Source organism: Podarcis liolepis (genome assembly GCF_965112155.1).
Source record: "Podarcis liolepis genome assembly, chromosome: 3".
NCBI lineage: Eukaryota > Metazoa > Chordata > Lepidosauria > Squamata > Lacertidae > Podarcis > Podarcis liolepis.
This window is the reverse complement of record NC_139557.1, coordinates 124102467-124120859: the sequence shown is the minus strand read 5'-3', so window position 1 is coordinate 124120859 and position 18393 is coordinate 124102467. Positions and strand designations below refer to the sequence as shown.

General features: G+C 48.4%; 1 protein-coding gene across 3 annotated transcripts; it reads left to right on the top strand.

Annotated features, from left to right (window-relative positions):
- The first annotated feature begins 8110 nt into the window (after positions 1–8110).
- Positions 8111–18009, top strand: LOC310702800 (sterile alpha motif domain-containing protein 12-like). Of its 3 annotated transcripts, XR_014523615.1 has the most exons (5): positions 8113–8440; positions 13640–13790; positions 15101–15392; positions 17124–17573; positions 17604–18009. XR_014523615.1 is itself a non-coding variant. In XM_083494962.1 (4 exons), exons 2-4 carry the CDS (start codon positions 13707–13709, stop codon positions 17126–17128), a joined length of 381 nt encoding a protein of 126 aa, XP_083351088.1. In that variant the 5' UTR covers positions 8111–8440; positions 13616–13706; the 3' UTR covers positions 17129–17272. The 3 variants fall into 3 exon arrangements, 2 of the variants coding, with proteins under 2 accessions (XP_083351088.1, XP_083351087.1); XM_083494962.1 differs by lacking the exon at positions 17604–18009 and having other exon boundaries at positions 8111–8440; positions 13616–13790; positions 17124–17272; XM_083494961.1 differs by having other exon boundaries at positions 17124–18009.
- The last annotated feature ends 384 nt before the right edge of the window (positions 18010–18393 follow it).

Here is an 18393-nt window from a genome sequence, read left to right as displayed (position 1 = left end):
TTTTTAATATTCTGTTGGGAGCCGTGCCCAGAGTGGCTGGGGAAACCTAGCTAGATGCGAGGGTATAAATCATAAATTATTGTTATTATTATTATTATTATTTATTAATTGGGTTTATCTACCGCCCTATACCCAGAGGTCTCAAGGCGGTTCACAGAAAATATCAACATAAAAACCACAATATATGTAATCAGAATAAAAAACAACACCCCAATAACTGCCCCCCCCAAAACCCCACATTTTAAAAGGACATAGGATATATATGAGATCAACCAAAGGCCTGGTTAGAAAGGAACATTTTTGCTGGTGCCTAAAGGTGTATAATGAAGGCGCCAGGCAAACTCCCCTGGGGAGAGCATTCCACAGACGGGGAGCCACTGCAGAAAAGGCCCTGCTCTTGTGTTGCCACCCTCCGGACTTCTTGAGGAGGCACACGAAGGAAAGCCTCAGAAGATGATCCCACCAGATAAGGCAAGCCTGGAGACACAGAGTCAAGGTACAATAAACCCAACCCCTTGAGGACCAGAAGCTTGAGGCAGGTAGAGAGCAAGATGGTTTGGGAAGGTGGCTCTGGAACAGCCCCAGGAGGCCCTTTCCTTTACTCACTGGTTGTGATGTCCAGGCTGGCGATGCTGCTTGATGTGCCAGCTACCTCCCGGGGGATGCTCACCGCCTGGAGGAACTGCTGCACCTGCACGGAGTCTAAGGGCGCTGAGGACCCCAGGGAGAGCTTGAGGTAGGCAGCGCCACGGATCAGGCCTGGGAGAGAAAGCAGACAAGCGTGGGCACAGAGCAATGCCTCCGCCCCTGCGCCAGGCAGCTGGGCGAGAGCGGAGCCAGTGAGTTGTATGGGGGGGGGTCCTGCCTCAGCACCCCCCACACCGGGTGGCCCCTGGGTAAGTCAGCGCACCACTTCTTATTCCAACAGGATTTGGGGGATGGGTTGCTTTTTAAAAAATGGTGCGGCTTCAATCTTTTTTTTCTAATGACCTGTATATTTTAATAGATTGTGTGCGTGTTTGTGTGTGTGCGTTGGGACACGGGTGGCGCTGTGGGTTAAACCACAGAGCCTAGGGCTTGCCAATCGGAAGGCCAGTGGTTCGAATCCCCGCAACGGGGTGAGCTCCCATTGCTCAGTCCCTGCTCCTGCCAACCTAGCAATTCGAAAGCACATCAAAGTGCAAGTAGATAAATAGGTACCACTCTGGCGGGAAGGTAAACGGCGTTTCCGTGTGCTGCTCTGGTTCACCAGAAGCGGCTTAGTCATGCTGGCCGTGTGACCCAGAAGCTGTACGCCGGCTCCCTCGGCCAATAAAGCGAGATGAGCGCCGCAACCCCAGAGTCATCTGCAACTGGAAATAATGGTCAGGGGTCCCTTTACCTTTACCTTTATGTACCTAATAGGTATCTAAAGTCATTTGCACATAGCAAAATATGCATTTTATCCCTGCGTTCACTCCAGCGGAGATCCCTGCGTGGGCCGGATTGCGCACACACGCATACGATTTCTGGTGTCTGCGTCTGCACAGGTGTGATTTCTGGCGTCCGCGCATGTGCAGACATGATTTCCAGAGCCATGGAAGCGAGTCTCCGCACCACGCTGTGGCAGTTTAGCGCAGTGCGCAGGGACTCGCCAAGCGGGAGGCTCGTGGGCCAGTTAAACAACCCCTGTGGGCCGCTTATGGCCCATGAGCCTTAGGTTGCCTACCTGTGATCTAGGGGTCTTAGCAAGCAGATCACAATCTTAATATGAGCCAACCGTGTGATGCAGCGGCAAAGGAAGCTGAAATTTGAGACCCCAAGTTCCGCCACTGTTTGCATTGCAGGGGGCCAGACTGGGTGGCCCCCGGGGTCCATCATGTGAGACTTTATGGAATGTGGGTGTTTTAATTTTGGGCGCATGACTGGGCAGAGGGAAGCAAGGAGGTGAAATGTGCTTCTCCAGCCTGGAGTCCAAACAGTGTGTCTTGGACTCAACCTTTGACTCAAAGGGGGGGGGGGAGGTCTGTTTGGCCATCCAGGCGCAGGATCCATCCACCTCCACTGCCTCAGCTCAACCCACATTGAGTCCAGCCCTGCCTCTGAGGGTCCCTTTTCACTCACCAGCTTGTCTCTTGACTCGGGGCCCACAAGAATCGACACCCTCCGAGCGACTTCTGAGGCACTAGGAGGAAAGAGAGGCGAGACCTTAAGGTTGTGCCAGAAAGTGGCCTTTTCTGAACTGGAACCCAGTTTCACAGATGCACTGGGACCACACATACCATACATTTAAAAGTGAGGGGACAAGGGTGGCGCTTCGAAGCCCTGCAACGGGGTGAGCTCTCGTTGCTCTGCCCCAGCTTCTGCCAAGCTAGCAGTTAGAAAGCATATCAGTGCAAGTAGATAAATACTGTATTTTTCGCTCCATAAGATGCACCTAGTTTTTAGAGGGGGAATGCAAGAAAAAAAGTATTTTTAAAGGGAGGACGGAGCCAGTATGGTGTAGTGGTTAAGAGCGGTCGTCTCGTAATCTGGGGAACCGGGTTCGCGTCTCCGCTCCTCCACCTGCAGCTGCTGGGTGACCTTGGACTAGTCACACTTCTCTGAAGTCTCTCAGCCCCACTCACCTCACAGAGTGTTTGTTGTGGGGGAGGAAGGGAAAGGAGATTGTTAGCCGCTTTGAGACTCCTTAAAGGGAGTGAAAGGCGGGATATCAAATCCAAACTCTTCTTCTTCTTCTTCTTCTTCCTCCCCGAGGAGGAAAAGCCCCCAAGAGCTGCACACATGCTCCACGTGGCTCTTTAAAGGGAGCACGGCTCTTGGGGGCTTTTCCGGGAGGTGGGGGAAGGGACTGAGGGGCTAAGCCAGAAGCTAGAACAGTGAGAGGGAGCACTGCGCAGCCTGCATTCACACCATTAGACGCACACACATTTCCCCTTACTTTTTAGGAGGGAAAGAGTGCGTCTTACATGAAGCCACTTCATTAAGAACATTAGACCAGCCTGCAGGACCAGGTCAGCAGACCGTATAGCCCAGCATTCTATTCTCACAGTGGTTAACCCGATGCAAAGATAAAAGAGGCGGGTGGCGCTGGAGTCTAAACCACCGAGCCTCTTGGGCTTGCCGATCGGAAGTTTGCCGGTTCAAATCCTGGTGACGGGGTGAGCTCCCATTGCTTGGTCCCAACTCCTGCCAACCTAGCAGTTCGAAAGCACACCAGTGCAAATAGATAAATAGGTACCACTGCGGCAGGAAGTTAAATGGCGTTTCCGTGCGCTGCTCTGGTTTCCGTCATGGTGTCCCGTTGTGCCAGAAGCGGTTTAGTCCTGCTGGCCACATGACCCGGAAAGCTGTCTGTGGACAAACGCCAGCTCCCTTGACCAGAAAGCGAAATGTGCGCCGCAACCCCATAGTCACCTTTGATCGGACTTAACCGTCCAGGGGTCCTTGACCTTTTACCTTTACCTTACATTCAAAAGCACATTCCCCCACCCCCACTACAAAGAACAATCCTGGGAAGAAAGTCCTTCTTCATGCAGCGCATAAACTATGGAACTCCCTCCCAAAGTGATGGGCATCTGGTAGGCCGCTGTCAGAACAGATGCTGGTTGAGATGAGCCGTGGGCCTGATCCAGCAGGCTCTCCTTATGTCCTTCACTATGGTTTAACCCTCAGAGAGCTACAATTCCCTGAACCCTTAAACTACAGTTCCCAACATTCTTGGTGTGTGCGCGCGCGCACACTTTAAATGCACAGTGTGTGTGCAGCCTCCATTTTCCCCTCTTCTATGGGGTGCGTGTCTCCCTCTTCAGCCCTTGTTTTGGGACTCAAATGAAAAATTTAAGGTCTTATATGTATAATAAATGTTCATAAATGTACCAATCTAGCATGTACATAGATATGGGGACCACATGTCTGGAGCACCACAGGAAGACCACCCTGAAACCATTTTGACTCCCTGAAACCATTTTGACTCCCAAACTGGCCAAATGTTTTCCCTGCAAGGAGGGAGGGGGTGAGGGAACCTTCCCATTGTCTCAGGAATTGGGAAATCACCATCTCAAAGAAATGGGAAGACTACCAGGAAAGGTAATCACATAAGGCATCATCAGATAACCTGGCAGACAGGAAAAACAAGAACATTCAAATTTCTGCTGTAGACCACCTTTTCTGTGATGTAGGTATGATGTTTGTGGGGGTTGGTCTTGGGTTACACCCCTTCTGTGATGTAGGTATGATGTATCTGGGGGTGGTCTTGGACTCTAAGGTGGGCAATTTAAAATGTCTATATAAGGGCAGGCACACCTTGGTTCTGGGTCCTCCTTCTCTGGCTGGCCTCTGTGATTTTCCCCGACCGATGGAGAACCTGCAAAGGACTCTACAAGGGCTCTTGTGTCCCCCATAAGAGAATAAGGACAGATTTTCGTTTATTACAGGACCTACAAGCCTTCCTTGCCAGCCTCCTTGGGATCAAGACTCTGCTCATGCAGATTCATCAACCTGAAAGGCAACATGTACATCTCAGAGAGCAAACATCCTCTGCAGGAAGATTTACATGTGTTTCTTCCTGGCTTCTGGAAGGGCAGGATATGTCCCACACCCTGCATGCAAAACTCATTTTTTTGCAGAAGAGGTGGGGCAGCCCTGGTGGTGTTGGGGAAGGCCTGGCGCGTTTTCCATGGGGCAATCCTTGAAGGGGGTCAAGTGGGGGAGCAAATTTGGGTTCCTGTGAGGCAAGCATCCTTTGCAAGGTGGCCGGTCCCTCGTACTCTGGGCTTATCCACAATGGTCTGAAGGCTTCCCTTCTGTGCCCCCATAATCCTGGGGACGGGTGCTCTGCAAAGCCCTCCAGTCTGTGTCAAGGGGTCCCCGTTTGGGATCCCTCTCAGCACACCCCACCACCAAGCCACAGCCCCCCGGGATGTTTGGGGAGGAACAGCCACACCCGTTAAAATGACTCAAAGCTTTGTAGTAAGGATAACTTGGCTTCCCCTCCGTTGGCTCCAAAGCCCTTGGCCAGAACCTGCACAGTTCTTTTTTCTTTTATCAGTCCCCCCCCCCCGAATTTCCAACTTATTAACAAATACAAAAGAGAGAAGAACATAGAAATGTGAGGAATTGGTAAAAGATGTTTGGAAGTCAGAAAGAGGGAGGGAAGGAGGTCGGTGCTTTGTGTGAGCAATGTTTTAAGTTATGGATTTGTGTAATTAAAATGGAATGAAATATGGAAAACTCAATAGAAATCATGACAAAAAACAAACAAAAGAGAGAAGAACAAATTTCTCAAACATATACGATATAAGGGATTCATCATTCAGATTTGGGTAGCCAGATTCTGTGCGATTGCCATATAACTTAGGGAACACGCTGTGCTATCATAATGATTAAGGTTTTAAATGATAATTTCAGGTTATATATTAGTGACTAAGCTTTAATTGATATATTTTTTAACTGTTGCTATATCTGTATTGTCCCTGTTATACCTAATTGCAAATTCAAATGTATCCCTATTGTGTTTTATGACTTCCTTGATATTGTATGTGGGCTGGAACTGGTCTGTGACCGAAATAATAAAATTCAATTCAGGGATTCATCAAATTCATTCTTTTCATTATTTATATGTGCTGGAAGTATGTGCCACGCATAAATATAGCAGCAGCAGCAGCAACAGCAACAATTCACAGCAGTGGCTTTGAGATATGAGATCATCAAGTACAGCAATTTTAATCAAAGTCTGAGATGCAGTTGGGTTTTTTTGTTTTGCTTTTTACAGAATTGTGGTGATCCGTCATGGAACAACCCCACTGAAGAAGGTAATGGGTTGCCTAGCCCTCCTTACTGGTTGCAAAGGGGGGCCCCATAACCGTTCAAGATTTAGGAACCCCCCCCCCCCAAATGTAGGGGGAGGAGAACACCCTGGGGGAGAATCAATGCAAGAGGCTTACCTTGGGGGCTTCACCTCCATCCCAAGCAACTCCCAAAATCAGGGCCAGGCAGCTTGCAAGCAGCACAGAGAGGGAAGGGACCATGGCGATGTCTGAGTGGTCCAGCCTGCCGGCCGGAGAGCATCCCTGGCCAGGTGTCTCCAGCAGGCTGCACCTGGTATCGGGCATGCAAATGTTTGTGCTGGGTGTCCGAGATCCAGGCAGGATGCAGCCCCAAAGCTTGTGTGCTCAAGGTGGGAGCTCCTTGTGGGCGGGGCTAGAGCACAGGTGTGAGTGGTGGTGGGAGGGGCAATGGCACGGGAGCCAGGCTGGGCTTGGCAAAAGAGAATATTATTAGCGAAGAATTGGAAGAAACAAGATTTTCGAACCGCCGACCTTCCAATCAGCAAGTCCTCGGCTCTGTGGTTTAACCTACGGCGCCACCCACGTCCCACAACATATATAAAGGTAAAGGGACTCCTGACCATTAGGTCCAGTCGTGGCCGACTCTGGGGTTGCAGCGCTCATCTTGCTTTACTGGCCGAAGGAGCCGGCGTACAGCTTCCGGGTCATGTGGCCAGCATGACTAAGCCGCTTCTGGCAAACCAGAGCAGCGCACGGAAACGCCGTTTACCTTCCCGCCAGAGTAGTACCTACTGATCTACTTGCCCCTTGACATGCTTTGGAACTGCTAGGTTGGCAGGAGCAGGGACCGAGCAACGGGAGCTCACCCCGTCACGGGGATTCGAACTGCCAACCTTCTGATCGGCAAGCCCTAGGCTCTGTGGTTTAACCCACAGCGCCACCCGCGCCCCTCCACAACATATATATATATAAAACACAGTAAAATACCAAACATTAAAAACTTCCCAATACAGGGCAGCCTTCAGATGTCTTCTAAACATTATGCAGTTCTTTAATTTACCTTTGCTAGCGCTGGGTGCATTTTAAATGTTGGAGGCACTCCATGTTTTGGAACACCAGTTGCTGGAAAGTGCAGGAAGAGAGAGTTGTTCTTGTGCTCGGATCCTGCCCATGGGTTTCCCACGGGCAACGTCTCAGCCACTGTGAGAACAGGATGCTGGAGTAGATGGGTCCCCCTTGGCGTGATCCAGTGGATCTTATTACGTTCTTACTGAACCTCCAGGTCCAGAGGCACTCTATCTGGATTCCTAGGTTCTTGGGGGCATTTGACCACTTGTGTGAAGAGGATGCTGGACTAGCCTTTGGCCTGATCCTGCAGGCTCCCCTGATATTCACCAGAACTCATTTAAATGGCAATACTGTAATAAACAAAAATCTGCCCTTATTTCCTTATGGGGGACACAAGAGCCCTTATAGAGTCCTTTGCAGGTTCTCCATCGGTCGGAGAAAAGAACAGAGGCCAACCAGAGAATATTGAGAAGCAAAGCAGCTAGTAAGCCTGATCTTTATTGAACTGTTGCAACAGGGTGCTCCCCTCACACGCAGGAAAGGAGGAGGACCCAGAACCCAGGTGTGCCCGCCCTTATATAGACATTTTAAATTGCCCACCTCGGAGTCCAAGTCCACCCCCAGAAACATCATACCTACATCACAGAAAGGGTGGTCTATAACAGAAATCTGAGTGCATTGTTTACCTCCTGTCTGGCAGGTTACCTGTTAAATGTCACTTGATTGGATTGCCTGGGGAGCCTGGCCAGTCTTTTGTAATGATACATACTTATTTCCTGAGCCAGGTCACAGGCTCACACCCTATTCATATCTTAAATGTGCCCTTAAGACAGGATTTGTGAGGAAAGAGACAACGGGGAGGTTTCCCACTTTGACCTTGCAGAGAAATATTTGAGGTCAATTTGTTCAGGACTTTTTTCTGTGGGGTTTCAGACATGTGGTTTATATATTTATGTACGTGTTTGCTTGGTACATTTATTACATATCTAAGACCTTAACATTCTTATAACAGTCCTCACAGCTTTTGGATATACAGTGCAGTAATAAATAAGAGAGAATGAGCAAAGGGCCTTCTGTTCCTCAGGGATTACGGTAATCAGAGTTTGTTCCTACACCCCAAGAGATTTGAAGCAAAGTTTCCTTTTCGCAATCTACAGACATGGTGGTTGGGCTATTCACTTAAACATTGCCCTGTCATTAAAAGGGATGTGATATTGTGCGCCCACACACATGGGTGTGTGCATCGAGGATTGTGCACAAGTGAAACTCGGGTGCTTATCAGATTAGGCAAACTTTCGCATGCTGGGGGAAGAGGAGACGGAGAGCAGCCTTCTAGCAGATTTCTGCAACACTCGCTCTGTCAGGAACACGAAAGGGCATGTCGCTCACTTGGCAGCAAACCAGGAGACAGAGTCCGATCCTGCCTGGGCCTGAACTCCAGGGAGGAGCAGGCAGACCAAGGCAAAACAGCTGAGATCATTTCTGAGGCAGGTCTGGAGACGGGCAGGAGAACCGGAGAGATCTTCTGCGGTGGGGGGCACAGCTGAACGAAGCCCCTGGAGCCTTTGCTGGGGACGGATGAGACAGCTGGAGTGGGGAAGCAGGTAAGTTCACAGGCTGCAGCCTGTCAGGAGTCGACCGGATGCTCAGCCTGAGTCCCTCATGATAACAATTTGTTGTTGAGTTGTTAAGTGGTGTCCGCCTCTTGGTGACCCCCTGGACCAGAGCACGCCAGGCCCTCCTGTCTTCCACTGCCTCCCGCAGTTTGGTCAAACTCATGCTGGTAGCTTCGAGAACACTGTCCAACCATCTCGTCCTCCGTCGTCCCCTTCTCCTTGTGCCCTCCATCTTTCCCAGCATCAGGGTCTTTTCCAGGGAGTCTTCTCTTCTCATGAGGTGGCCAAAGTCTTGGAGCCTCAGCTTCAGGATCTGTCCTTCCAGTGAGCACTCAGGGCTGATTTCCTTCAGAATGGAGAGGTTTGATCTTCTTGCAGTCCATGGGACTCTCAAGAGTCTCCTCCAGCACCAGAATTCAAAAGCATCCATTCTTCGGCGATCAGGCTTCTTGATGGTCTTTATGTATGATAACAATAGCGAGACCATTTTTCACATCTATTTTTGGCCCTGGAAATGTCTCAGGATCCAGCTGGGCAGTGAGAGGCTCCTCTGCAGAGGCCCCTCCCTCAAATGGAGGGGTTTCATTTCATTTGGCATCTCAGGGCAGCTAAGACTCCCCCCGGGTCCTGGGGGGTGCTTGAGATGTGCGTGCTACTCAGGACAACCTGCGCTGCGCAGCCTGTGCTATCAGAATTTTAAGGTCTGAAATATAGAATAAATACTCATAAATGCACACATGTCTAAATACATGATCTGTTGTAAACAAAACCTGCCCTTTTCCCTTATGGGGTATCCAAGAGCCCATATAGAGTCCTTACGTAGGTTCTTCATCAGTAGGAGAAAAGAACAGAGGCCAACCAGAGAATATTGAGAAGCAAAGCAGCTAGCAAGCCTGATCTTTATTGATCTGTTGCAACAGGGTGCTCCCCTCACACGCAGGAGAGGAGGAGGAACCCAGAACAATGGCGCGCAAGGCCTTATATAGACATTTTAAATTCCCTGCCCTGGAGCTCAAGACCACCCCTCCATACATCATACATACATCACAGAAGGGGTGTAACCCAAGACCACCACCCACAAACATCATACCTACATTACAGAAGAGGTGGTCTACAACAGAAATTTGAATGTTGTTGTTTTTCCTGTCTGCCAGGTTATCTGATAATGCCTTATCTGATTGCCTTTCCTGGTAGTCTGTCACCCTTTGAGATTGTGATTTCCCAATTCCTGAGACAATGGGAAGGTTCCCTCACCCCCTCCCTCCTTGCAGAGAAAACATTTGGGAGTCAAAATGGTTTCAGGGAGTCAAAATGGTTTCAGGGCGGTCTTCCTGTGCTGATCTATGTACGTGCTTGGTTGGTACATCTATGAACATTTATTATATATATAAGACCTTTAATTTTATTATTACAGAACCACGTGTCTGAAATAGTACGGGAGAGCAATCCTGGAGCCATTTCAACTCTCCCAATGACCTAAAATATTCCTCTACAGGAAGAGAGGCAAATGGGGAAAGCCTTCTCATGTCTTTTTCGCTGGGAAATCCTGTCCTAAGGGAGTATTTGAGTATTTGTGTAGAAATAGGGTGAGCCTGTGACCTGGACTCAGGAACTAAAGTATTTACCATCACCAAAGAATGGCCAGGCTGCCCATGTAATGCAATCAGTGACCATTATCAGGTATCTTGGCAGGCAGGATTTCTGCTGTAGACTGCCTCCTCCTGTGATGTATGTATGATGTTGGGGTCTTGGAGTACAGGTGGGCAATGTCAAGAGTCTATATAAAGGCTTGCACACCATTGTTCTGGGTTTCTCCTCCTTCCTGCATATGGTGATTGGGGACGCTGTTGTGACAGCAGTAATAAAGATCAGGCTTCATAAGACAACCTGGCTGGTAGCCAGATTCTGCGCCCAGATTTGTAGGTACAGATCACCCTCCAGATAAAATAGCTTACTAGGGAAATGCTGAAGTTGCCCTTTGGGGCGCCGCAGGGTCAATTTTTTTCTTGGTAGCCCAAATCTCAGTTGGACGGGTGTATGTACAGTGGTGCCTTACAAGACGAAAAGAATCCGTTCTGTGATTCTCTTCGTCTAGCGGTTTTTTCGTCTTGCGAAGCAAGCCCATTGACGGATTAGCGGATTAGCGCTATTAGCGGCTTATTGGCTTATCGGATCAGCTGATAAGCGGCTTAGCGGCTTAGAAAAAGGGGGGGAGGAGGAAAAAAATCCCGCAGGAACTCGCAAGACATTTTCATCTTGCGAAGCAAGCCCATAGGAGATTCGTTTTGCGAAGCACCTCCAAAACGGAAAACTCTTTCGTCTAGCGAGTTTTCCGTCTTGCGAGGCATTCGTCTTGCGGGGCACCACTGTATATTTCTCCTACCAATAGGGAACCCACTTAAGGACTCTATTCGGGCTCTGGAATACCCCATAAGGGAAAGGGAGCAGTTTTTCTTATAATAGCCTGTAAGCAGCTGAGGTCACAGAAAAATAACATTGTAGGGTTGGATGGGACCCTGAGGGACATCTAGTCCAGCCCATTGCCGCTCAAGTTGGCAGATGGCCATCTAACCTCTGCTTAAAGACCTCCAAGGAAGGACAGTCCGCCAGCATCCGAGGGAGACCGTCCCACTGTTGATCAGCATTTACAACAACAACAACAACAACAACAACAACAACAACAACAACAACAATTTATTTATACCTCGCCCATCTGGCTGGGTTTCCCCAGGCACTCTGGGCGGCTTCCAACACAATATTAAAATACAGTAATGGGTCAAACATGAAAAGCTTTCCTAAAGAGGGCTGCCTCCAGATGTCTTCTAAAAGTCTGGTAGTTGTTCTCTTTGACATCTTGTGGGAGGGCGTTCCACAGGGCGGGCGCCACCACCGAGAAGGCCCTCTGCCTGGTTCCCTGTAACTTGGCTTCTCGCAGTGGGGGAACCGCCAGAAGGCCCTCGGCCCTGGACCTCAGTGTCTGGGCAGAACGATGGGGGTGGAGACGCTCCTTCAGGTATACAGTACCTAAGGATATGCCTGCACACACAAACACAATACACAAAAGTGTGCGTGTGGAGAGGGAGAGGGAAGCAATCAGTCAACTTTGCTTAGTGCCCATTTGCAAAACAAATGCATTCCCAGGGATGTTCTGTCTTAAGCCTTTTAGCTTGCAGCAGCATGAACGGCGATAAAATAATAATAATAATAATAATAATAATAATAATAATAATAATAATAATAATTTGTTGTTTATTGTTTATACCCCGCCCATCTTGCTGGGTGGCTTCCAGCAAAATATTCAAATGCAATAAAATACAATGCTGGGGTGGGTTTGGAGCTCAACATCAAAAGGTGGCAGAATTTGGAAACTGGAGGTGTGTAACGAATGTCAGTAAATAAGCTGCAGCTCGATGATACCCAGAAGTTTCAAAAGGGAGGGAGGTTGGATGGCAAAGAAAGGATGTGGGTAGAGCTTTGGCAGCACAGAAAAAGCAGGAAAACAATCATTTAGTGCTTATCAGAGTGGCTCGTGTTTGACTAAGGTGTTGGGTGTGAAACAGGGACCGGCCAGAGGTCTAATAAAACATTCCATGAAACAGGAACGGGAAAGGAGAAACTTGACCCTGCCTAGCTGAACTTTGGAACTCCCTGCCACAGGAGCCTAGATGGCTTTAAAAGAGGACTGGACAAATTCATGGAGGAGGAGAGGGCTGTCGATGGCTGCTCGACACAATGGCTGTGCTCTCCCCATCACGGTCAGAGGCTGCAACGCTGCTGAATGCCAGTGTCTGGAAACTGCAGGAGGGGAGAGTTGCTCTTGGGTTCAGATCCTGCTGAGGGGCATTCGGTCAGCTGCTGTGATGACAGGAGGCTGGACTAGGTGGACCGCTGGCCTAATCCAGCAGGGACTTATTATGTTATAGATACAGGTAGGTAGCCGTGTTGGTCTGCCGTGGTCGAAACAAATTAAAAAATTCCTTCCGGTAGCACCTTAAAGGTAAAGGGACCCCTGACCATTAGGTCCAGTCGTGGACGACTCTGGGGTTGCGGCGCTCATCTCGCTTTCTTGGCCGAGGGAGCCGGTGCTCACCCCGTCACAGGGATTTGAACCACCAACCTTCTGCTCGGCAAGTCCTAGGCTCTGTGGTTTAACCCACAGTGCTACCTGCGTCCCTTCAAATTGCAAAGGGGAGTAGCACCTTAGAGACCAGCTAAGTTTGTTATTGGTATGAGCTTTCGTGTGCATGTACACTTCTTCAGATACATGTTATGAACGCCATCTCCAACTCCTCGAAAGATTCCATCAACGGGGTCTCCGAAAATTTTTACACATCACTTGGGAAGACAGGCGAACTAATGCCAGTGTAGTGGAAGAAGCAAAGATCACCAGAGTTGAAGCAATGATTCTTCAACATCAACTTCGTTGGACTGGTCATGTTTTGCGGATGCCTGATGATCGTCTTCCAAAGCAACTACTTGAAAATTGAAAGTGTCATGCTGGTGGTCAACAAAAGAGGTTTAAAGACTCTCTCAAGGTAAATCTTTAAAAAGTAGCATAAACGCTGTCCTGTGAGCGCTCCAGTTGGAGAACAGCCTTTACCAAAGGTGTCGTGGGCTTTGAAGACATTCAAACTCAGGACGCAAGGGAGAAACGTGCTAAGAGGAAGGCACGCTTGGCAAACCCTGACCATGATCAACTCCCACCCAGAAACTGATGTCCCCACTGTGGAAGGATGTGTGGATCCGGAATTGGCCTCCACAGTCACTTACAGACTCACTGTTCAAACCGTGTTTATGGAAGACAATCTTACTTGGCTATGAGTGATCGCCAAAGAAGAAAGAAGATTATGTCAACCATCAAAAAGGGACTGGAGTGGCTGGGGCAATCCAGCCAGATGGGCAGGGTATAAATAGCATTATTATTATTATTGTTATTGTTATTATTATTATTACCACCACCACCACTGATAAGCCAGCATGTCACTCGCTGGTTGAGACTGCTTTAGAGGGGTAGTTTGGCAGCTGAGTTGGGAGGGGGTTCCCCCCCCCCTTTTAGCTCTTTCTGTTACAGCCCTTTGCATTTACTCAAAAAGCGTCCATGGGGACACCAGCCTCTGCAGCTCAGGCGTCTCTGTTTCCACCCCTTCCTCTTTCTCTGCTTAGATCGCTTTCCCGCCTTGTCTGCAGGTAGCCCCTCACCTGCTGCCTCCACCCTGCAGCCTCCGACCCCTGCCTCTTCCACCGCAGGGCCCTCATGGAGACCAGTCCCGGGAGCGGCTTGGCAGGGGTCCTGAACGGCCTGGCAGCTCAACTGGCAGCGCCCGGAACTGCAGACGCGGTGAGTGCATTTATTCTACACCAACCTCTTTTTACCCCAATTTTTTTGTTTTTTTGTTTTCCACATTTATGACAAAAAAAGACATTACAAAACACACAACAAAGAAAAACACTTTACAATACAATAAACTAAACACAAAAAAGGATTATTTCTTAGATATCTTATTCTCATAACATTGATAACTGACTTCCTCGAATCCCCTCTAACTGAATTTCATTATACCACCTGTATGACAGTTCTCCAAATACATATTTCTAATAAAATTGACTCCTAACATTTTCAAAGTTCTTCTCCTTTATTAATATTCAAATCCTTAATATTTGTTTTATTGTTCTAACTCCTCTAAACTGTGAGGCTGCCTGAAGCTGGGCTGGGCAGAGCACTTTGCTAGGCAGTGCCAAACGCAAGGTCGAGCCACAGTTTACAAGATACTAGTTATAATTTAAGGAAGAGAAACATCTTGATTATCAGAACTGTTGACAAGTGAGCCCAGGTGTCAGCTGCAGAGAGACTCCAAAACGCTGCCTTCTGCTGCATGGCACAGACTCCGGACTCGTAAATTCGAGGCCGCCACATTTGGAGATAATTGATTTCTGCAAACTGCCGGCGAATAATCTTAATTATTATGGTACTTACTAGAAAGAACTGCAAAGATCTGGGAATCATGCCAGATCCCCAGAACCCCAAAGGAGACAGAGCAAAATCACACATTATTTTCTCCAAAAGGAGGAGAGTAAGAGGGAGCCGAACTGTTCTGGATTGAAATAAAAAAATTCCTTCCAGTAGCACCTTAAAGACCAAATAAGTTAGTTCTTGGTATGAGCTTTCGTGTGCATGCACACTTCTTCAGATACACTGAAACAGAAGTTGCCAGATCCTTCTATATAGTGAGAAGGTGGGGAGGGGTATTACTCAGAAGGGTGGTGGGAATGGGAGATTGGCAGATAGCTGAGATGAGCCATTCCCATTCCCACCACCCTTCTGAGTAATACCCCTCCCCACCTTCTCACTATATAGAAGGGTCTGGCAACTTCTGTTTCAGTGTATCTGAAGAAGTGTGCATGCACACGAAAGCTCATACCAAGAACTAACTTAGTTGGTCTTTAAGGTGCTACTGGAAGGAATTTTTTTATTTTAACTATGGCAGACCAACACGGCTACCTATCTGTTCTGGATTGGTCAACTCATCTTAAAGGGCTCCAAACAAAACGCTAGATTTATTTACTTTATTATGTCTGTGCTTGAGGTTGGATGGGGTGAATTCAAAAGCGGAGGGCAGAGAAATCAGCCTGCCAAACTTCTGCCTGCAGGGCTTGGAGGAGGACTTGGAAGAGGAGGACCAGGTGAGGCGGCCAGTGGCCCAGTGGACCGTCTCCGAGGTCTGCTCCTGGCTGAGACGAGGGTCCCTGGGGACTCAGGGGAAGCCCCTTCTGGAAGCGGCGCACAGCCACGCCATATCTGGAAAGGCCCTGCTGCGTCTGACGGACGAGACGCTGGAGCGCATGGGAGTTGCGCCCTGGAGCTTGCGGCAGGAGCTGTTGCGTGAAGTCCTGCAGCTCCGCATTCAGCAGGAGATGAGAGACTTGCTGGACATTACAGGAGGTGAGGATGGGTACCCAAAGCGGACGGGGAATTGCACGGGTGCCCCATAACTGTCCCCAGTTACTGGGTGTTGTCAAAGTCCTTATTGGGACTGGAACGGAAGCAGAATGTGTAGGGTTGGGGAGACCGAGGGCATTGATTTATTTAAGAAAATTTATCCCCCGCATAAAAAAATTGAAGTTTTAAAGTTATAAGGGGGAAATGACAGAAGGAAAAATAAGAAAGAAAACACACACAGAGAAAGGATAAACGTAAAGGGACCCCTGACCATTAGGTCCAGTCACGGAGGACTCTGGGGTTGCGGCGCTCATCTCGCTTTACTGGCCGAGCTATACTGGCGTACAGCTTCTGGGTCATGTGGCCAGCATGACTAAGCCACTTCTGGTGAACACTTCTGGTGAAACGCCTTTTACCTTCCCGCCGGAGCGGTACCTATTTATCTACTTGCACTTTGGCATGCTTTTAACTGCTAGGTTGGCAGGAGCAGGGACCGAGCAACGGGAGCTCACTACGTAGCGGGGATTCAAACCGCCAACCTTCTGATCGACAAGTCCTAGGCTCTGTGGTTTAACTCACAGTGCCACCTGCATCCCTAGAGAGAGGATAAAGGTACCAGGGGACAAAAAAGAGTATTTTGCAGCATCAGTGCAGACATGGAACATGAATTCTGCAGAATATTGCTCGGTCTTAACAAATAAACATTTGGAAAGCAAAATTCTGCAGTGATTATCAGTACATATGCTGAATGCGAAGTGGATCCAACAGAAACATTAATCTTCATTCCCTTGCTTTTGTATCATGTGTGCAACCACAGGAATAGAGCTGTAATGAAACGTGGTAGGATAAAATAAAATTAAAAAAAATGGGTGTGTAATAAAATTTATACACTGTTGGATTATTTGAAAAGACCCTCAAAGCGGCTTACAAAACAGACAAAACAATGAAATGATCAATTAGAAAGATTAACAACACTTTGGAAAGTTTAAATAATGAATGTTGAAATGACGTTTGATTGAAAATAAGTGGTACTGGCAAAGAGATGCTTAAGAAAATGTAAATAGGGACTGATAATTGGAATTGGATATTTATAATAATAGGTTAACATATGGAGTAAGGATAAATGTTAGAGGGTAAGGATTTGCTGAATCTAATATTTGAACTGGAATACAAAATGGGAGGTGTGAGGAGGTCAAGAAACTAGTGAAGAAAATATAAGATTTGAAAATATTAATCTATTTTTAGTTTTGATTTCTGGCTTTTCTCTTTGTTCTTATTCTTTATTCTTTCTTTTTTCTTCTTTCTTCTATCAACTGTTTTTCTACTGTGTATCTTTTATTTGTCTTGTTTTTGTAGTTTAAATGTTGGAATTGGTTTTTATTGTTTGTGAAACACTAATAAATATCATTTTTAAAAAAAAAATGGAAAGTTTAAATAACAATAGGCTACGACCAGGTTAAAACTCGCACCAACTTTCTAAGCATCTGGATAGGTAGATGTTTTATTTAGTGGGTGCCGAAAAGAGGAGAGGGACGGCGCCCGCCTGGTGTCACTAGGCAGGGAGTTCCAAAGGGCAGGTGCTGCCATGTTGAAGTCTGAGTTCTTAAAATGCGGAGCGGGTGTTCATCGCACCTGTAGCAGTGCCAGTTCCGCCGATGGAAGTGTTTTAATTAGCGGTCTTGCAATATTTCTGAAGGAAACTAAACAACCCCTTCTCCGTTCTTCCACACACAGCGTGATCGAGGGAGGCCCGCTGTCAAGTGAGCAGCTCTGTCTGGGATGCAAAAAAAAGGAACACGCTTTGGTGCCAGCCTTTGGCTGCAACTGGACCTCTGAGCAGGACGGTGGAGCCCAAAGCCCAGTGCCAGGCCAGGCTTCAAGGACTGCAGAATGGAAGGAGCTGCTTTGGGGTTTGGACTCGGCAGTTTGCAGCCCCGGGGGCAAAGGCTTTCGTGGCAGAATGTGGGTTTTCTCGGGGAAGGGGCTGCCCCCCATGCCTGTAGCCTCCTAGGGGCCTCCTGCAAACATCTGGTCAGAGGATGGCCCACGCTTCGTAGGTATGGGGAAGGGTTGCAGCCCAGCAGCGGAAGTTATGTTGCTAGGCATGCGGAAGGTACGTGGCTCAACATCTGGGGGCTGCAGGCTGGGGGGGGGGGGATCCCTGCAGAGATCCTGCCAGTCAAGGTGGACCAGGCGTCTGACTGATTTGCCGAGACGTAAAGCTACGAAACTGTTGTTCGAGAAAGTGTTTGTCATTTTGAATTCAACAGGACTTGCTTCCCGGAAGCCCAGTACAGTGGTACCTCGGGTTACAGACGCTTCAGGTTACAGACTCCGCTAACCCAGAAATAGTACCTCGGGTTAAGAACTTTGCTTCAGGATGAGAACAGAAATCGTGCTCCGGCGGCGTGGCAGCGGGAGGCCCCATTAGCTAAAGTGGTGCTTCGGGTTAAGAACAGTTGCAGGTTAAGAACGGACCTCCGGAACGAATGAAGTACTTAACCCGAGGTACCACTGTATGGTACCACTGTGCTCTGGTCCATGGGGTCATGAAGAGTCGGACACGACTAAACAACTAAACACCACCACCACCACTACAAATGCTACAAATAAAACAGATATTTCCTGCCCTGCAAAATTAAATCACCTTTTATTACAGTGCACCATACAAAAATATTACTTTAGTACATGGAGGAGGAGGAGGAGTTTGGATTTGATATCCCGCCTTTCACTCCCCTTCAGGAGTCTCAAAGCGGCTAACAATCTCCCTTCCCTTCCTCCCCCACAACAAACACTCTGTGAGGTGAGTGGGGCTGAGAGACTTCAGAGAAGTGTGACTGGCCCAAGGTCACCCAGCAGCTGCAGGTGGAGGAGCGGAGACACGAACCCGGTTCCCCCAGATTACGTGACTACCGCTCTTAACCACTACACCATGGGTAGGCAAACTAAGGCCCGGGGGCCGAATCCGGCCCAATCGCCTTCAGACAGTCCGGGAATCAGCGTG